At 51.5% G+C, this 15282-nt stretch overlaps 2 protein-coding genes across 4 annotated transcripts; both read left to right on the forward strand.

Moving 5' to 3' along the window:
• The first annotated feature begins 40 nt into the window (after positions 1-40).
• Positions 41-7562, forward strand: abcc10 (ATP-binding cassette, sub-family C (CFTR/MRP), member 10). Of its 2 annotated transcripts, none has more exons than XM_061274186.1 (24): positions 41-366; positions 1005-1209; positions 1274-1560; positions 1702-2384; positions 2449-2787; positions 2850-3077; positions 3151-3307; positions 3392-3537; positions 3604-3683; positions 3741-3912; positions 3977-4075; positions 4140-4329; positions 4435-4506; positions 4568-4753; positions 4816-4954; positions 5050-5227; positions 5356-5699; positions 5755-5924; positions 6002-6162; positions 6240-6493; positions 6570-6715; positions 6784-6881; positions 6941-7053; positions 7117-7562. In XM_061274186.1, exons 2-24 carry the CDS (start codon positions 1034-1036, stop codon positions 7271-7273), a joined length of 4575 nt encoding a protein of 1524 aa, XP_061130170.1. In that variant the 5' UTR covers positions 41-366; positions 1005-1033; the 3' UTR covers positions 7274-7562. The 2 variants fall into 2 exon arrangements, with proteins under 2 accessions (XP_061130170.1, XP_061130171.1); XM_061274187.1 differs by having other exon boundaries at positions 41-221.
• A 1179-nt stretch (positions 7563-8741) lies between these two features.
• Positions 8742-15041, forward strand: LOC133151289 (neuroblast differentiation-associated protein AHNAK-like). Of its 2 annotated transcripts, XM_061274191.1 has the most exons (6): positions 8796-8857; positions 9077-9111; positions 9947-9985; positions 10066-10183; positions 10279-10448; positions 10512-15041. In XM_061274191.1, exons 3-6 carry the CDS (start codon positions 9983-9985, stop codon positions 14559-14561), a joined length of 4341 nt encoding a protein of 1446 aa, XP_061130175.1. In that variant the 5' UTR covers positions 8796-8857; positions 9077-9111; positions 9947-9982; the 3' UTR covers positions 14562-15041. The 2 variants fall into 2 exon arrangements, with proteins under 2 accessions (XP_061130174.1, XP_061130175.1); XM_061274190.1 differs by lacking the exon at positions 9077-9111 and having other exon boundaries at positions 8742-8857.
• The last annotated feature ends 241 nt before the right edge of the window (positions 15042-15282 follow it).

A 15282-nucleotide genomic window follows, 5' to 3' on the forward strand; every position in this document is an offset into this window, starting at 1 on the left:
AACGATTAATTTAATTTCGAATTTAATTTTTAATTCCAAAATTTGTTTGGAATGCCGTTGTTTTTGCGCTTTGGGTGTAATTATTAAAAATGTGTAAGAAATAAAATATATGTCACCTGGCATTTAACATCATCAATAAGCGACCGATAATACTGTTATTTTACTTTTATTTCAATTTCCCGTCATAGTGTGTTTGTCTGACGTGGGGTTAAAGCGCTGAAGTGAGTAATACATATTTACTATTGAAATGGCCTATGTTCTCGTTTAGCAAATATTGTTAATCTAGTGTTTGCGCGTGTTTATTTTCGGGGTCCAACCGGTTTGGCACCTTTTCGTCATTCGTCGAACTTCTATTTATCTCTTAAGGTAAGTGCTGACATTTCTTTCGTAAAATACCACCAAAATATTCGCTTGCTTTAAAACGTCCGTCCAAACTATAATGTGACATCTTCAATGCAGATGAAAACAAATAGAATTTGTGATCGTTAATCATTAAGAGACATAGCCAATAAATGCACCTGCCAGATGAAAATAAATAAAAACACAAATGAACGAAAGTTGCAATATTTCGCGATCTACCAATCATTAATATTCAATTAAAATGGCAGTTGCACTCCAAAGTATGATATTTATTCATTTCTTTGGTTTGGTTCATTTCATTTGGTCGTCGTCCAGTTGTTTTATACTTGTCCTTGGTTTGTTTTCTTGTTTTTATCTGCCATGTAGCACTTTGAGATTCTCCGAATATAAAGTGCGTTATAAATATAATTTATTATTATTATTTCTAAACTCTCAGCCTTTACCTTACCTACCTAAAAACAAATTAAAACTAGATTCAAAATCTAAAATATGATGAAAATTCCAGAACTATTCCAACCCTGCAAAGAACACCACAAAGAAATGTTTTGCCTTGAAGTGGGAACCTTTTGTCATCTCGACACTGATTGTCTGATTTCGATGTAATCACCCTCAAACCAACCTAACTGTTTTTGCTTCCTTCTTAGATAGAGATGTGGGTCCATTAGAGGCCGGCATGGGGGTCTTCGGGCCCACGGCGCTGCTGGTGGAGTTTTGCCACACGGACCATCAGCAGCCGTTCCCGTTGTGGCAAGATGGACACGTGGGCGTCTGTTTTAACCAGCTGGTCCTCGGCGTCCTGCCCCACACCGTCATGGCCGCTCTTGCTGCCTTCTACATGGGCGTGGCCAGGTAAACATTGGGATTCTCTCATTTCAGAACCACAATTGCGTCGATTGACTGTGAATGTTATTAGGTGCAATCTCGTGTGGGCAGCGCCACCTTGTGGCAGTTTGCTGCGCTTAGTGGCGTCGGCGTTGGCGTCGGCGCTGTTCGCTGCCGACGTGGCGCTGGCGGTGGCAGCCCGGCGGCCTGACATGTACCCGGACGCCCTCGCCGGCGGATTTGGCGCCCTGGCCTGGCTGGTCCACATGGGCGCGGTGGCCGTCCTCCCGCGATGGACGCGGGGCCCTCTGCTGCTCGGCCTGTCCGTGCTTCTGTGCGTCCCGCACCTCGTCGTCACCTTCCTCATCTACCTCCAAAGTATGGAATTTCACATTATTTCAATATGGGAGGATATTTTGCCAAATTGTTTATTATAGATAAATAAAAAAATCCCACTTTTATTTTGAAATGGTTTAAGTGAAAATAGTTTGTTGACAGTTGGCGTTTGGAAATGTGTAGGAACCCTCCCTGTGACCTCGAGCGGAACCCTCCTTTTGGCACGCTTGGTTCTGGCCGCCGCGAGGACGCTCCCCGTCCTGCTGTACTTTGCGGGGCTAGCGTGCCGGCCGCCATGCACGCAAGGACCCATGTCGCGTGGCCAAGACGAGGATGTGACGCCGCTGCTTCCTGAGGAGGACACGGGCGAGATGGTGGCGGAAGACGGCAGCGGGTGCTTCTCCCGCCTTTTCTACCTGTGGCTAACGCCGCTTTTGCGGCGGGGCCAGCGGGGCGAGTTGGACCGGGCGGCCCGCGTCTACCACCTCCCCCGCAGCCTGCGCACCGCCGTCATCCGGCGCCGCTTTCACCGGAGCTGGGCCAGGTGCCGCTGGGGGCCGGCGCCTGACCCCTGGCCTCGGCCGGTCTGCGACTTCGGGGAGGAGTTGCCCGAGCTGGTCGGCGACGTGAGCCTGTTGCGCGTCCTGCACGTGGCCTTTGGAGGGCGCTATTACGTCCTGGGGGTGCTGAAGCTGGCGGTCAACATGCTGCGGTTCTGCGGGCCTCTCCTGCTCAGCCTCCTGGTGGGCTTCATGGAGGACCAGGATGCCCCAGTCAGTAACGGCGCCTGGTGCTGCGCCGCCCTCTTCGCCAGCTCCCTCCTCTGCGCCGTCCTCCAGAACATCTTCTCCTTCCAAGTGTCCAAGGTGGGACTTTTGTTTGGCGCACACAACCACACGGCGCTTCTCCTTTTCGTTGTCTTTTCTTTAGGTGGCTCTTTCGGCCCGCGCCGCCCTGGTGTCGGCCATTTACGGCAAGGCGCTGCGAGTGGGCGGCGCCGGTTTGGCCCGTCTGTCCTTGGGGGAGGTGGTCAACCTGATGAGCGCCGACACGGAGCGCGTGGTCAACTTCTTCAACAGCTTCCACGAGCTGTGGAGCCTCCCCTTCCAACTGGGCATCGCCCTCTACCTGCTTTACCTGCAGGTGGGCGTGGCCTTCCTGGGCGGGCTGGGCGTGGCTTTGCTGCTGGTCCCCTTCAACAAGTTTCTGGCATCTCGCATCGTCAGCAACAACCAGCACATGCTGCGATACAAGGACGCCCGGGTCAAGGTGAGCCCTCCATCCAGTCGTGATTGACAGCCGTCCCGTTACTTTCGTCAACGTGCTCCCAGCTGATGACGGAGCTCCTGCTGGGGATCCGCGTCATCAAGTTCTACGGCTGGGAGTCCCACTTTGCCCGTAAAGTGGGGACGTGTCGCGGCGGCGAGCTGTCGCACCTCAAGGCCGTCAAGTACCTGGACGCCATGTGCGTGTACACGTGGGCCGCGCTGCCCGTGGTCATCTCCATCCTGACCTTCCTCACCTACGTGCTCCTTGGCCACCAGCTCACCGCCGCCAAGGCAAGCGCAAACGCAGCTTAAGATGCCTCACGGCTTCCTTTGACTTGGTCTGCTGGTTTCCTCTCCCCTGCAGGTGTTCACCACGTTGGCGCTGGTGGGAATGCTGATCGTTCCTCTCAACGCCTTCCCGTGGGTACTGAACGGCATCCTGGAGGCCAAGGTGTCGCTGGAGCGCATCCAGCGCTTCTTCGGACTCACCAACCGCAATCTGCAGGCTTACTACGCCCTGGGTAGGCTCCGCCTCTCGCCGCTGACTCAATCGGTTTGTCACCTTGCGACGCCGTAGATGTAAAAAAAAAAATTCCCAAATGCAGTGTGGCCTGAAGACAAGGAGACGGCGGTGCTGTTGAATCAGGGCACGTTTAGTTGGCAGGGGCCCCAGGGGGATGCTGAATTGGACAGCGGCGCCCCTACTGGACCTCTGCTGCTACTGCACGGCCTCAATCTCAGCATAAGAAAGGTGGCGAGACACAACCTTGTACACTCGCGGCTGTTACCGTGACGACACGCGTTCGTCGTTTTCCAGGGGTCGCTGACGGTGGTGGTCGGAAAAGTGGGTTGCGGAAAAAGCTCGTTGCTGGCCGCCATCACCGGGGAACTCAACAGGTAAGGCTCATTTTTCTTTCCTTTTTTTTTTTTCTGGACCTGACGCATCCTCGGTAGGCACAGCGGCGTGGTGTACGTGGCGGATCGCGAGCGCGGCCTGGGCTTGGCGGCGCAGGAGCCGTGGATCCAGCACGCCTCCGTCCGCGACAACATCCTGTTTGGCAAAAGCTACGACGCCTCCTTCTACCGGGCCGTGGTGGAGGCCTGCGCTTTGGCCGACGACCTCGCCGTACGTCGGCCACGCCGTGCCTCGACTTGACCTTGGGTTCATTTGAAATGGCGCTTTCTCCCAGATTCTACCCAACGGCGACCTGACCGAAGTGGGCGAGAATGGCGTCACGCTGAGCGGAGGCCAGAAGGCCCGATTGGCCCTCGCCAGGGCCGTTTATATGGTGAGGCGCGCTCGCCGTTTTTCGCCTTTTCATCCGACGGCACACGTGATTTTCATGTGCGTAGGACAAAGACGTGTACCTGCTGGACGACCCGTTGGCGGCGGTGGACGCCGAGGTGGCTCGGCACCTCATGCGCAAGTGTATCCTGGAGCAGCTGGCGGGAAAGACCAGAATCCTTTGCACGCACCGCGTGGAGCTGCTGGACGCCGCCGACGTGGTCGTCCTCATGGATAACGGCACCGTGGTCAACGCGGGTCAGCTGCTTTCAGATTGGCTGGAAAATATGACTCACGGCGCCCTCTAGTGGGGAAACGTCTCGGATGAATGGCGTCTTTTCCAGACTTTGTTGTTGTCTTCAGGTTCGCCAGCAGAAATTCTTCCTCTGCTGGAAGCTGAACCGACGCAACTCAACGAGGAGGACAAAGAAAAAGGTGCGTGAAGTTCTCCGCTTTCTTGGATGCTTCTACTTTTATTGTGACGCTGCTACGATAGCTGAGGTGGAGGAGGAGGAGGAGACTTCCCTCCGAGAGCTTTGTCTGGACGACGACGAGGGCGACCGTTCGGACTCCGAGAAGAAGCAGGCGGGAGGTCTGTCGTGGGAAGTGTACCGCGCCTACTGGGTGGCGGTGGGCGGAGTCCTGGCCGCCTCCGTTTTGATGTCGCTCCTCGCCATGCAAGGTCGGCGTCCGCTCTGACCGAGCCGCTCGGCGTTGTCAGCGTGACGCTTGTGTCGCGCGTAGCCTCTAAGAACGCGTCGGACTGGTGGCTGTCTCACTGGATCTCGGCGCTGAAGAGCAACGCGTCGGCCGGCGCCAACCGCTCCTGCTGCGGCTCCCTCGCCTCGCCTCGCTTGCTGCTCTTCTCTGGCGGGAGTTTCACGTGAGCACACTCCAGCCGGCAGCTTATCAAACATCTCAACTTTTTTCTTTTACACGCAACTATAAAAGATAACTCGTCACCTTCCCCACCCTTAGGTCTCCTTTGTCGCCGGCACCGGAGCCCGGCAGCGAAGTGCGCTTCTACCTGGCGGTGTACGGCGCCATAGCGGGCGCCAACAGCGTCTTCACCGCCCTGCGAGCTTTCCTCTTTGCTTACGGCGCTCTCTGCGCCGCCGCCTCCATCCACGACCGACTCCTGGATCGCGTCGTCAAGGTGAGCGCCGGTTTGCTTCCCCCCGATGTGTGTGCACGCCAGGCTGTGAAGGGCTGTAGTTCCCTGTAGATGGCGCCATTGCATCGCTTTTTGAGGTCACGCTAAAACTGAGGGGTTTATGTCGACAGGCCACGGTGAGCTTCTTCGACACCACGCCGCTGGGGCGCGTCCTCAACCGCTTCTCGTCGGACGTGTACGCCGTGGACGACAGCCTGCCCTTCGTGCTCAACATCCTGCTGGCCAACGTCTTTGCTCTGCTGGGCACGCTGGCCGTGATGACTTTGGCGCTGCCCTGGCTGCTGCTGGCGCTGCCGCCTTTGGCGCTGCTCTACCTGCGCACGCAGTCCTACTACCGGCACACCTCGCGCGAGCTCAAGCGACTGTGCAGCGTCACGCTCTCGCCCGTCTACTCGCACTTCTCGGAGACGCTCGCCGGCCTCGCCACCATTCGGGCCAGCGGCAGCTGCGCCAGGTAAGAGGGCGACGGCGCAGCGGACGCGCGGAATGATGAGCGTTGTTTTGGTCAGGTTCGAGGAGGAGAGCGTGCGTCGGCTGGACAAGAACCAGCGCTGCTTGTTCCTGAGCAACGCCGCCACGCAGTGGCTGGACATCCGCCTGCAGCTCATGGGCGTCGCCGTGGTGACCGGCCTCGCCGGCGCGGCCGTCGTACAGCACCACATGAGGGTGGTGGACCCGGGTATGGGCGGGGCTTATCTGCTACCTGTGGTCCGGTAACGTTCACGAGCTGCTATGACCTCTTCGCGTGCGTTTCAGGCTTGGTGGGTTTGTCGCTGTCGTACGCGCTGTCCATCACCTCGCTGCTGTCGGGCCTGATCTTCGCCTTCACGCAGACCGAGATGCAGCTGGTCAGCGTGGAGAGAGCCCACGAATATTCCAACCAGCTCCCGGCGGAACCTCAGCAGCAGAACCCGGAAGTAGGCAGGCGGCAAACCTAACGACGGTCACCCGAAGAAGCGACTCAGCGGCGGGCGGGTCCGGTTTGTGTTTCCAGCTGCCGCCGTCATGGCCCCAGTGCGGGAGCGTGGAGTTCCGCCAGGTGGTCCTGGTCTACAGGGAAGGTCTTCCCAAGGCCTTGGACGACGTGAGCTTGGTGGTGCGAGCCGGTGAGAAAGTGGGCATCGTGGGCCGCACGGGCTCGGGCAAGTCGTCTTTGTTCGCCGCGCTCTTCCGCATGGTGGAGCTGAGTGGCGGCGAGATCCTCCTGGACGGGCTGGACGTCGCCAGCGTGGGGCTCCATCAGCTCCGGTGACCTCTCACGGGCTTTTAAAAATTGCTCGGCTTTTCCAACTGCCGTCTCTAATGCTCTGTGTGTCCACGGCAGGTCCAGGCTGGCCATCATTCCTCAGGATCCTTTCCTGTTCAGCGGAACCGTCCGAGAGAATCTGGACCCCTGTGGCCAACACCAGGACCAGCAGCTTCTGGAGGTCCTGGACCAGTGTCACCTCGGCTCCGTGGTCAATGCCATGGGTGAGGGACGAGATTCGCTTGTGCCAGGTGATATTTTCTTTCGATTGACACTTCTCTGTCCGCGCCAGGTGGTCTGGATGCTGAGCTTCTGGACCGAGGCCGGACTTTCTCCGTGGGTCAGCGCCAGCTGCTGTGTCTGTCCCGCGCACTGCTCACTCGGGCCAAGGTCAGATCGCAATCCTCCGCTTGCGCTGGGCGCGGATGATGACGGAAGCCTCCGCGTAGGTTCTATGTGTGGACGAGGCCACGGCCAGCGTGGATCACAAGACGGACCAACTGCTGCAGAAGACCATCGCCGACAGGTTCCGGCACCAGACGGTCCTCACCATCGCGCATAGGTCAGTAAGTGTGTGTGTGCGTGTGTGTTGGTGTTCACATGTCCACATGTCCACATGCACCAGGCTCAACACGATCATGGACTGCGAGCGCGTGCTGGTGATGCACGGCGGGAAGGTGGTGGACTTCGACACGCCGGCGGCGCTGTGCCAGAAGGACGATTCGCTTTTCCAGCGGCTCCTCGGCAGGCAGGGAAGCGCCACACCGGGACCGACGCTTTGACGTTTTCTTCTTTGCGGGTTTACGCCGCCCGCCGGACATTCACGTTTGTATGATGCGCCACTTGAGTTGGCTGCCATGACCTCAATATTTTTTGTTATGGGCCCTTTTTTCTTTTTTTTTTTTTTTAATTGATACAAAGAAGGTCGTTCTAATATGATTTGTCGTTTTGTATGTTCGAAATTTATAAAGAAAAACGTTTTGCCGCAGGATTCACAACGGCCAAAACTGGTGGAATGAGGAAACGGCTGTAAATAAATAAACTGGCTATAAATAAAATGGCTTCCCCAAACACGTCTTTTCACCACATGGCCATTTCACATCGCTCTCGCCGGCGCACGTGCACCGTGTTGTTGCTTGGCGTTGCCATGGGCACGCCAAAACTTTATGAGTCACGCTAGCCGACCAAGGAGTGGCCAGGGCCTTGTTTCTGGTGAAGGAAATAGTTGAAGAAACAAATGACAACTGAATCCAATTGAATTTTTGACAGTACAGCGCATCCAATTTTCCTAACTCCGCCCCCACAACAGTGTCTCCGCCCACGACTTGGAGGCTCAGCTGGCTGAATGTCCAGAGTCACTTTTAAGCACTACTGTTTGAAACATTCAGAGGTAAGCAGAGCTGCAGAATTTTCTTAAAAGGGCAATATGATGTTTTGTTGCCACGCTCTGGTTAGTTGATGTTCTGTGAAGCGTGCCATTTATTTTGGTGTGTTTTCCAAAATACTCAACTTGTTCTTGTACACACATGAAGGTTCTTGAGATGACATGTCTGGAAGTCTCGATTATGTTCAAACTCAAAGTATTTATTCTCGGTAATTCGGCTTCAGTAGCCATCTTGAATTTTGCTCGCGACAGGAAGTCCACCATTTTGCTTTTGCTCGTTACGCGGCAACCAAGTCGCCATAAAACGAAACCTTAAGGTCAAATGTTGAGCAAACGTTGGTCAGGTGCCAGGTGCGCAGCTTGAAGTCTTCATGCCCATGTAAAACTTCACACAGCGTGTTACGTAAGCACCCGTGGGCCTTCTGCAGACACAATCACGTTGACTCATCGTCAACGCCCGCAATTAACACCCGCCAGGGTGTGTCGGTTTCACAAACAATCGACACACACACACCATACAGACTCACTGGAGATAGATGGACACACACACACAAGTAGTCAAACACAATCACTTGCATCCACACAAGTAGTCGAACACATGCGCACACACACTTCACGCAACACTAAAATACACACATAGTTACACCCTGGCACGCAAAGACAAAATAACAAGAACGGTCACATGTAGTCAGACGCACAACGCACATCCCAAAGCACAAACACTGGAAACACACAAAGAATCACAGTCATATGCACACATCTCAACTAAAGGGCGTGTGTGTGTGTGTTTCATATCAACACCACTTGATTGTGTGTTTGTACCTCGCCGGCGTGTGTATCTGAGGGGTGTGGCCCGTCCGTCGCGTGTGTAACCTGTTTGTCTGCTTTTAGGTGCTCAAGAGGTCCACTTGTTCTCTGTCGCTGCCTTGCATTCCCGCTCACACACAAACGCACACACACACGCATGCAGATGGTGCCTCAGGTAAGTTTTGACTTTGTTGTTGTGTACTTGAAAATAATACATCATAGTCCGCTGTTCGGGTTGTACTTTGTGCTCAGCTGTGAATGATTGCCTGCTTTTGTGTGTGTGTGTGTGTGTGTGTGTGTTGTCATAAAATGAGAAAGTTTGTTTTTGAAAGGTGGAAAGAAAAGTTTCCATCCTGCTCTGAAAGGATTTTTGACACTTTATTTTCTATTGCAGTCGACTTGGCTGTGATGTATTGGAAAAATGGTCATGTATGTTTTTATTTTTTTTCATTTTTATAGTGATATTATTTATATATTTATTATTTTTTTAATATATATTATTATTATGATAGAATATTGATCGCTTGTGAAGACTATGAAGTTTGAAAAACAACAAAAGATTTTTTTTTAACTTTTGCAGCAAACCTCAACAAAAAACAACATTAAATGAACATGAGAAATTTTGGCTGAATTCAAGAATTATGAGAGGGATGGAATTTTTTTTAATCCGATTCATCGATTAATCAACAGACGAATTGACTGTGAAAAGAATCGGTAGTTGCAGCCCATCTTAATTTTAACACTTCCCCCATCTTCATTGCCTCCAGGTGTCCCGATACTTTTGTCCACTTTTGAGTCTAAACCGGACTCAAGTTTTGATATCACAATCTCACTGTGCCAACGTTTGTATTGCGTAATTGTAAATCCGATGAAATATATTGCGTTCCGAGCTGTCCCGATACTTTTGCATCGAGACTCGGCGGCCACTTGATTAGGTACACCTTTCTTTGACACTTGTAAGCCGGAGGAGTGTTTGTCATCCTTTTGCAACCACAAGGCGTGTTCTGTAATCTCTGCACATAGTCCACATACTCGACTTAATGACGAGCGATCAAATTGAAAAAAACTCTCGATTGTGCCACCGAGCTTAAGCGAAGGCGAGAAACGCCCCGAAAGACGATGACGCGACGGATAAACTCGTTTACCTCTCTGACATTCCGCCGAGCATTCCTGCCGGCGGCCGATGTTCCCACGTGGATGACTCGCGTCGTGTCGGTTGGAGTTTAACATTGCGAGTCGTTTCATATTTTTCTGTCTCCTGCAGGTTAGATCTTCACGGTGATAAATTCCACGACCATCAATGGTAGATAACGTTCCCAAAGTCAAACGCTCCCTTTGAATGGTCATGTTTGAAGATTTGTGGCCCTCTCGCCCACCCCGCAGGCGTATCACTTCAAGCGCAGGCTCTCGGAAGCCCTGACGCTGGAGCGATCCGAGCGGGGAGCCTTGGTCATCGCCAACATCGACGACGTCGATGGAGCTAATCAGGAGCTGAGGGAAGGTGGGCAAGGCTTTTGAAAATTCCGACCCTCCATCCTGTGTTTGCGTGTCGAGAATGAGCAGACCCGCAAAAAACGGTCAATTTATGTTCCTCAGGGGATGAAGTGGTCGGGGCGACCATCAAGTTCGACCGACTGACCAAAGATGAGGTGATGGGTGTCCTGAAGATGATGGAACCATACGATGACAGAATCCAAGTGCTCACCAAGAACAACATGAGCAGGAGCATGGGGAACCTCAACCAGGGGGCTGTCAGTCCTGAAACGGTAAAGGAGGCCACCTCGCCGAGCCTGCTTGACATACCCAAACTTTTGTCCGTTTGTCCTCAGATGCTGCACAATGCTTACAACAAGCTCTACGACACCAAAATCAAGCGCTTCATGCACAAGGACATGTCTAATGGCGAGAACCTGAAAGACTACGTGACCCTCCCTCGCTCCTCCAAACTCAAGACCAAGCAAGACTCGGACTTACCTCGTCTGGGGGTGGACTTTGGACGCCTGAGTCCCGACACCCTTGGCAGGCGTTACAGCGCCGACTCCGAGAGCAATTACGCCGCCTACGGGTCGGGAGCGTTTGAGCACGAGGCCAACCTGAACCTCCCGCCTCTGGGCGTGGGCCAGGTGAATGCGGGCAGACGGGTTCAGGTGCCGCAGATGCTGAACGCTCGCGCTCCGTCTGTGAATTCACACGCTGGAGTCTACTCTGAAATTTATCCAGATGAGGCTGAAATGGCCCTCCGAGGGACTGATGGGAAGTTCCTGAGCTACGACGACATTGCAGAGTTTGACGCGGACGACGGTTATGACGGATCGCCCGCAATCCATCTGGCCGGACAGTCTTCTCGATTAAACGCACCCCAGTTCGATCTGAACGGCCGCAGCGGTCTTCAGGGGTCCGCTTTCGACGTGGACGGCCGTTCAGGTGGCTTTGACATCAAAGGAGCCAGGACCGGCGGTGATGTGAGAATGCCGAATGCTCAGTTTCAGGGTGGCGGTGTGACCACCTCCGGAGTTCGCTCCAAGGTCCCGTCCGGAAAGTACAAGGCTCCTAAATTCACCATGCCAAGTTATGGTTTACCAACTGTTGAGGTTCCAGAATTTGATGGGGACATAGGTGGTATGGACATGCCCAACGTACCCAAATTCAAAGTCGATGGTCGAAGCGCTTCTTTAGGGATGCCAGATGTTGATGGGAAATTCCAAAGTCCAAACTTTAAGATGCCTGATTATGATCTCAACGGCCCTGATTTGGACCTCAGATCTCCTAACGTGGATTTCAGTGGTCCCAATCTCCGAGGTGACGTCAGTGCACCTGATCTTAAAATGCCCAAACTCGGTCTCAAAAGCCCCAACCTGGACTTGAACATGCCAGATCTTAATGGCCCAAACTTGAAAGGGGGCATCGATGGCCCCAATTGGGACGCAAACCTTAAAGCTCCAAAGTTAGATTTGAACTCACCAGATGTTGACCTTCCTAATATGCCCAAACCGAAGTTTCCCTTATTTGGCCGTCCGAATTTCAAAGGTCGTACCATTGAGCCTGACTTGGACGATTGGGACATGGACGTCGATACACCCAAATTCAAACTCAAAGGTCCCAAAGCTGATTTAGGTATGCCTAATTATGATCTCAACGCTCCTAACCTAGCCCTCAAGTCTCCTGACTTGGACCTCGGTACTCCTAATCTCAAAGGTGGGTTAAATACACCGGATTTGAAGATGCCTAAACTTGGTTTTAAGACCCCCACACTGGACCTGAAAAGCCCAAATTTGGACCTGCCAGATGTTCATGCCCCAGACCTAAAGGTGAAAACTCCCAAGTTAAAAGGTGGAATTCACGGCCCTGACTTGGACTTGCCCGACGCCAAATTTAAAACGCCCAAGTTAGACATGGGATCACCAAAAGCCAGGTTTAAATTTCCAAAATTAAAGATGCCAAAACTCAAGCGCCCGAGCCTTAAAAGTCCAGACTTGAATGTGGATCTCGATTCTCCAGATATGGACGTCAAAGCACCCAAGTTAAATCTCAAAGGTCCCAAAGCTGATTTAGGGTTGCCAAATGTTGATCTTGATGGAAAGTTCAAAAAGCCAAACTTGAACATGCCAGGTTTAGGTCTCAATGGTCCGAAGATAGATGGACCTAACCTGGACCTCAGTGGTCCTAATCTCCATGGTGGGATAAACACACCAGATTTGAATATGCCTAAACTTGGTTTTAAAACCCCCACACTGGGCGTTAAAAGCCCAAACATGGATTTTCCTCATCTTCAGGGTCCCGACCTGAACCTGAAAACCCCGAAGCTAAAAGGCAACATAAATGGCCCTGACTGGGACTTACCGAGTGCAGATCTTAAAGGTCCAAAGTTTGATCTGAAAGGTGACATCAACATGAGTTCACCAAAGGCAAAAATGAAGATGCCCAAATTCAAGTTGCCAAAATTCGGTCGTCCAAGCCTTAAAGGTCCCGACATTGATGCAGATTTCGATGGTCTGGACATGGACGTCAACGTACCCAAACTCAAAGGTCCCAACGCTGATTTAGGGATGCCAAATATTGGTATTGATGGAAAGTTCAAAAAGCCAAACTTGAACATGCCAGATTTAGATCTCAATGGTCCGAAGATAGACGGACCTAACCTGGACCTTACTGCTCCCAACCTCAGTGGTCCTAATCTCCATGGTGGGATAAACGCACCAGGTATAAAAATGCCAAAACTCAATTTAAAAAGTCCAAAACTAGACTTCAAAGGGCCAGATGTGGACTTGCCAGATCTGAATGGTCCAGATGTAAATCTGAAAGCCCCAAAGATAAAAGGTGGCTTGGATGGTCCGGATTTGAACCTTAAGGCTCCCAAGATTGATCTGAAAACTCCAGACATCAACATTGGATCACCAAAAGGTAGATTTAAGTTTCCCAAGATGAAGATGCCCAAATTGAAGAGTCCGAGCCTTAAAAGTCCAGACCTGGATGTTGATCTCAATGCTCCAGATATGGACATCAACGCTCCCACTGTCAACCTCAAAGGTAGCAAACCAAACTTGGATCTTAACTTTGGCGGGAAACTCAAGAAGCCAAACTTAACTATGCCAAAGATGGACTTCAAGAGCCCTAAACTGAACCTGAATGCACCAAAGCTAGATCTCAAAAGCCCCAAACTGGACCTGAATGCCCCAAAGTTGGATCTCGATACTCCAGACTTGGACGTCAAGGCTCCAGACCTAAACCTGAAAGCACCAAAACTCAAAGGCGGACTGGACTTCAAAAGTCCCGACCTCAAGATCGACGCGCCGAAAGCAAAAATGAAATTGCCCAAAGCGAGATTTCCCAAGGTCAATATGCCAACCCTGAACGGACCAAACATCGATGGTCCAGACTTTGACATTGATCCGCCAGACGTGGACTTCGGAAGACCATCGGGTAAATACAGAAAGCCGCATTTCAAAGTGCCGGATGTGGAGCTCTCGGGGCCGAACGTGAAGTCACCAAAATATCATGGCAAGCTCAAAGGACCCGACGTGAATGTCAAAGCGCCAAAAGTCAAAGGATCTTGGGACACCCCCAAAGCACAGCTACCAAACGTGGACCTCAAAGCCCCGAGGACAGACTGGAACGCCCCGGAAACAAAATATAAAAAGCCTCACATGAAGATGCCGAAAGGGTACGACACGGACCTGAACGGAGGCTTCCAGGGTCCAGACCTCAGTCTCCCTGATGTGAGAGGTCCAAATTTTAAGCCAACGATGCCGTATTTAGACATGGATGACATCGATGTCAACGGACCGGACGTGAGTCTGTCAGGAACCAACGGCAAGCTGAGAACTTCAGATCTGGATGTGGACGACTCGACGCTCAAATACAGGAAGTTGTTGCACGGTGGCTCGGGCGTGCCGCTGCCCGGGCTCGACTTGGACCAAGGCATGATTCATTCTCGCTCCAAGGGCTCGATGCAATCGGATTTGGATTTCACACGCTCGGACCTCAACATCGACGACTTCACCGGGAAGTATCACGTCCCCGGGTCCGACCTGGACCTCCAGTTGCCCTCGACCTCCACGGGGCTGACAACTGATCAGAGGGTTACCCGATTCACCGGCGCCACACTGAACGCAGACTCCATTTTGCACCCGAGCCACGCCGTGAAAGCCGCCCAGACGTTAAATGACGGCCGCTGGTCGTATTCTCAGAAAAAACCCGTCGATACCTCAGACGGATACATGGTGACTGTTTTCCCCTCACAGGAAGAAAGCGAGATGAACCTAAAGCAAAAGTACGGCAGCCTCGGAGGCCTTAATTTCGGCTCCGGCGACGTCAACTTGGAAGTTCCCGATCGAGACGAGCTGAAAGGATCCACCTTTCTGTTCTCCAACCTCGTTTAGTCAGGCTGCCGCGAAATCAAGAACAAAAGCATCTCAACGAAATGCGAGCTTTAATTGCACGGTGCAATATTACATATATTAAAAATCTTCGGTTGTTTTTACAATTCTGACTTTATTATGACATTGTGAGGTTCTTGTCTGTCCTCTGTCTTTCGTTCTTCACGCATACAATATATGTCATGTACCTAAATAATAACTCGTGTGACTCGGCTGAGTCGGTTGAAGTATTTAAATGGCGTTGAACGGTAATAAAATGTACATTGGGTTATTTTATGAAATAATTGCGATACTTGTGTGTGTGTGTATATAAAACACGTGTATATTTATCTGCGTTATGTGTTGTAAATGTGGCTCATCAAACTGTAATGGAAAATATGAAGTTTCAGGTTTCTTTCCCTTCCTCTTTGCTATAATGGTAAAATGAAGACAAAATGTAACTATATGCAGGATTGTGTCCAATAAAAAGGACGTGACTCAAAATGGCTTTTTTTTTAGTCCATAAAAAATAAAAAAATTTGCCTGTCGGTAGTCTGTAACCAAGTTCAAAAATGTTACAATATTTTCCAGTGATTATAAATTCAAATAAAAAATAATTGTTGAAAAATGTTACTAAATAGCAAATAAAATAGTAGGTATGATATTATGTAATGTAACTCCTCCCTTGGCTATTATATTGATTTTTATTTAAATTAATGATTGCTGCCATTTTTTTTATGTGGTG

This window comes from Syngnathus typhle, linkage group LG3 (genome assembly GCF_033458585.1).
Source record: "Syngnathus typhle isolate RoL2023-S1 ecotype Sweden linkage group LG3, RoL_Styp_1.0, whole genome shotgun sequence".
NCBI lineage: Eukaryota > Metazoa > Chordata > Actinopteri > Syngnathiformes > Syngnathidae > Syngnathus > Syngnathus typhle.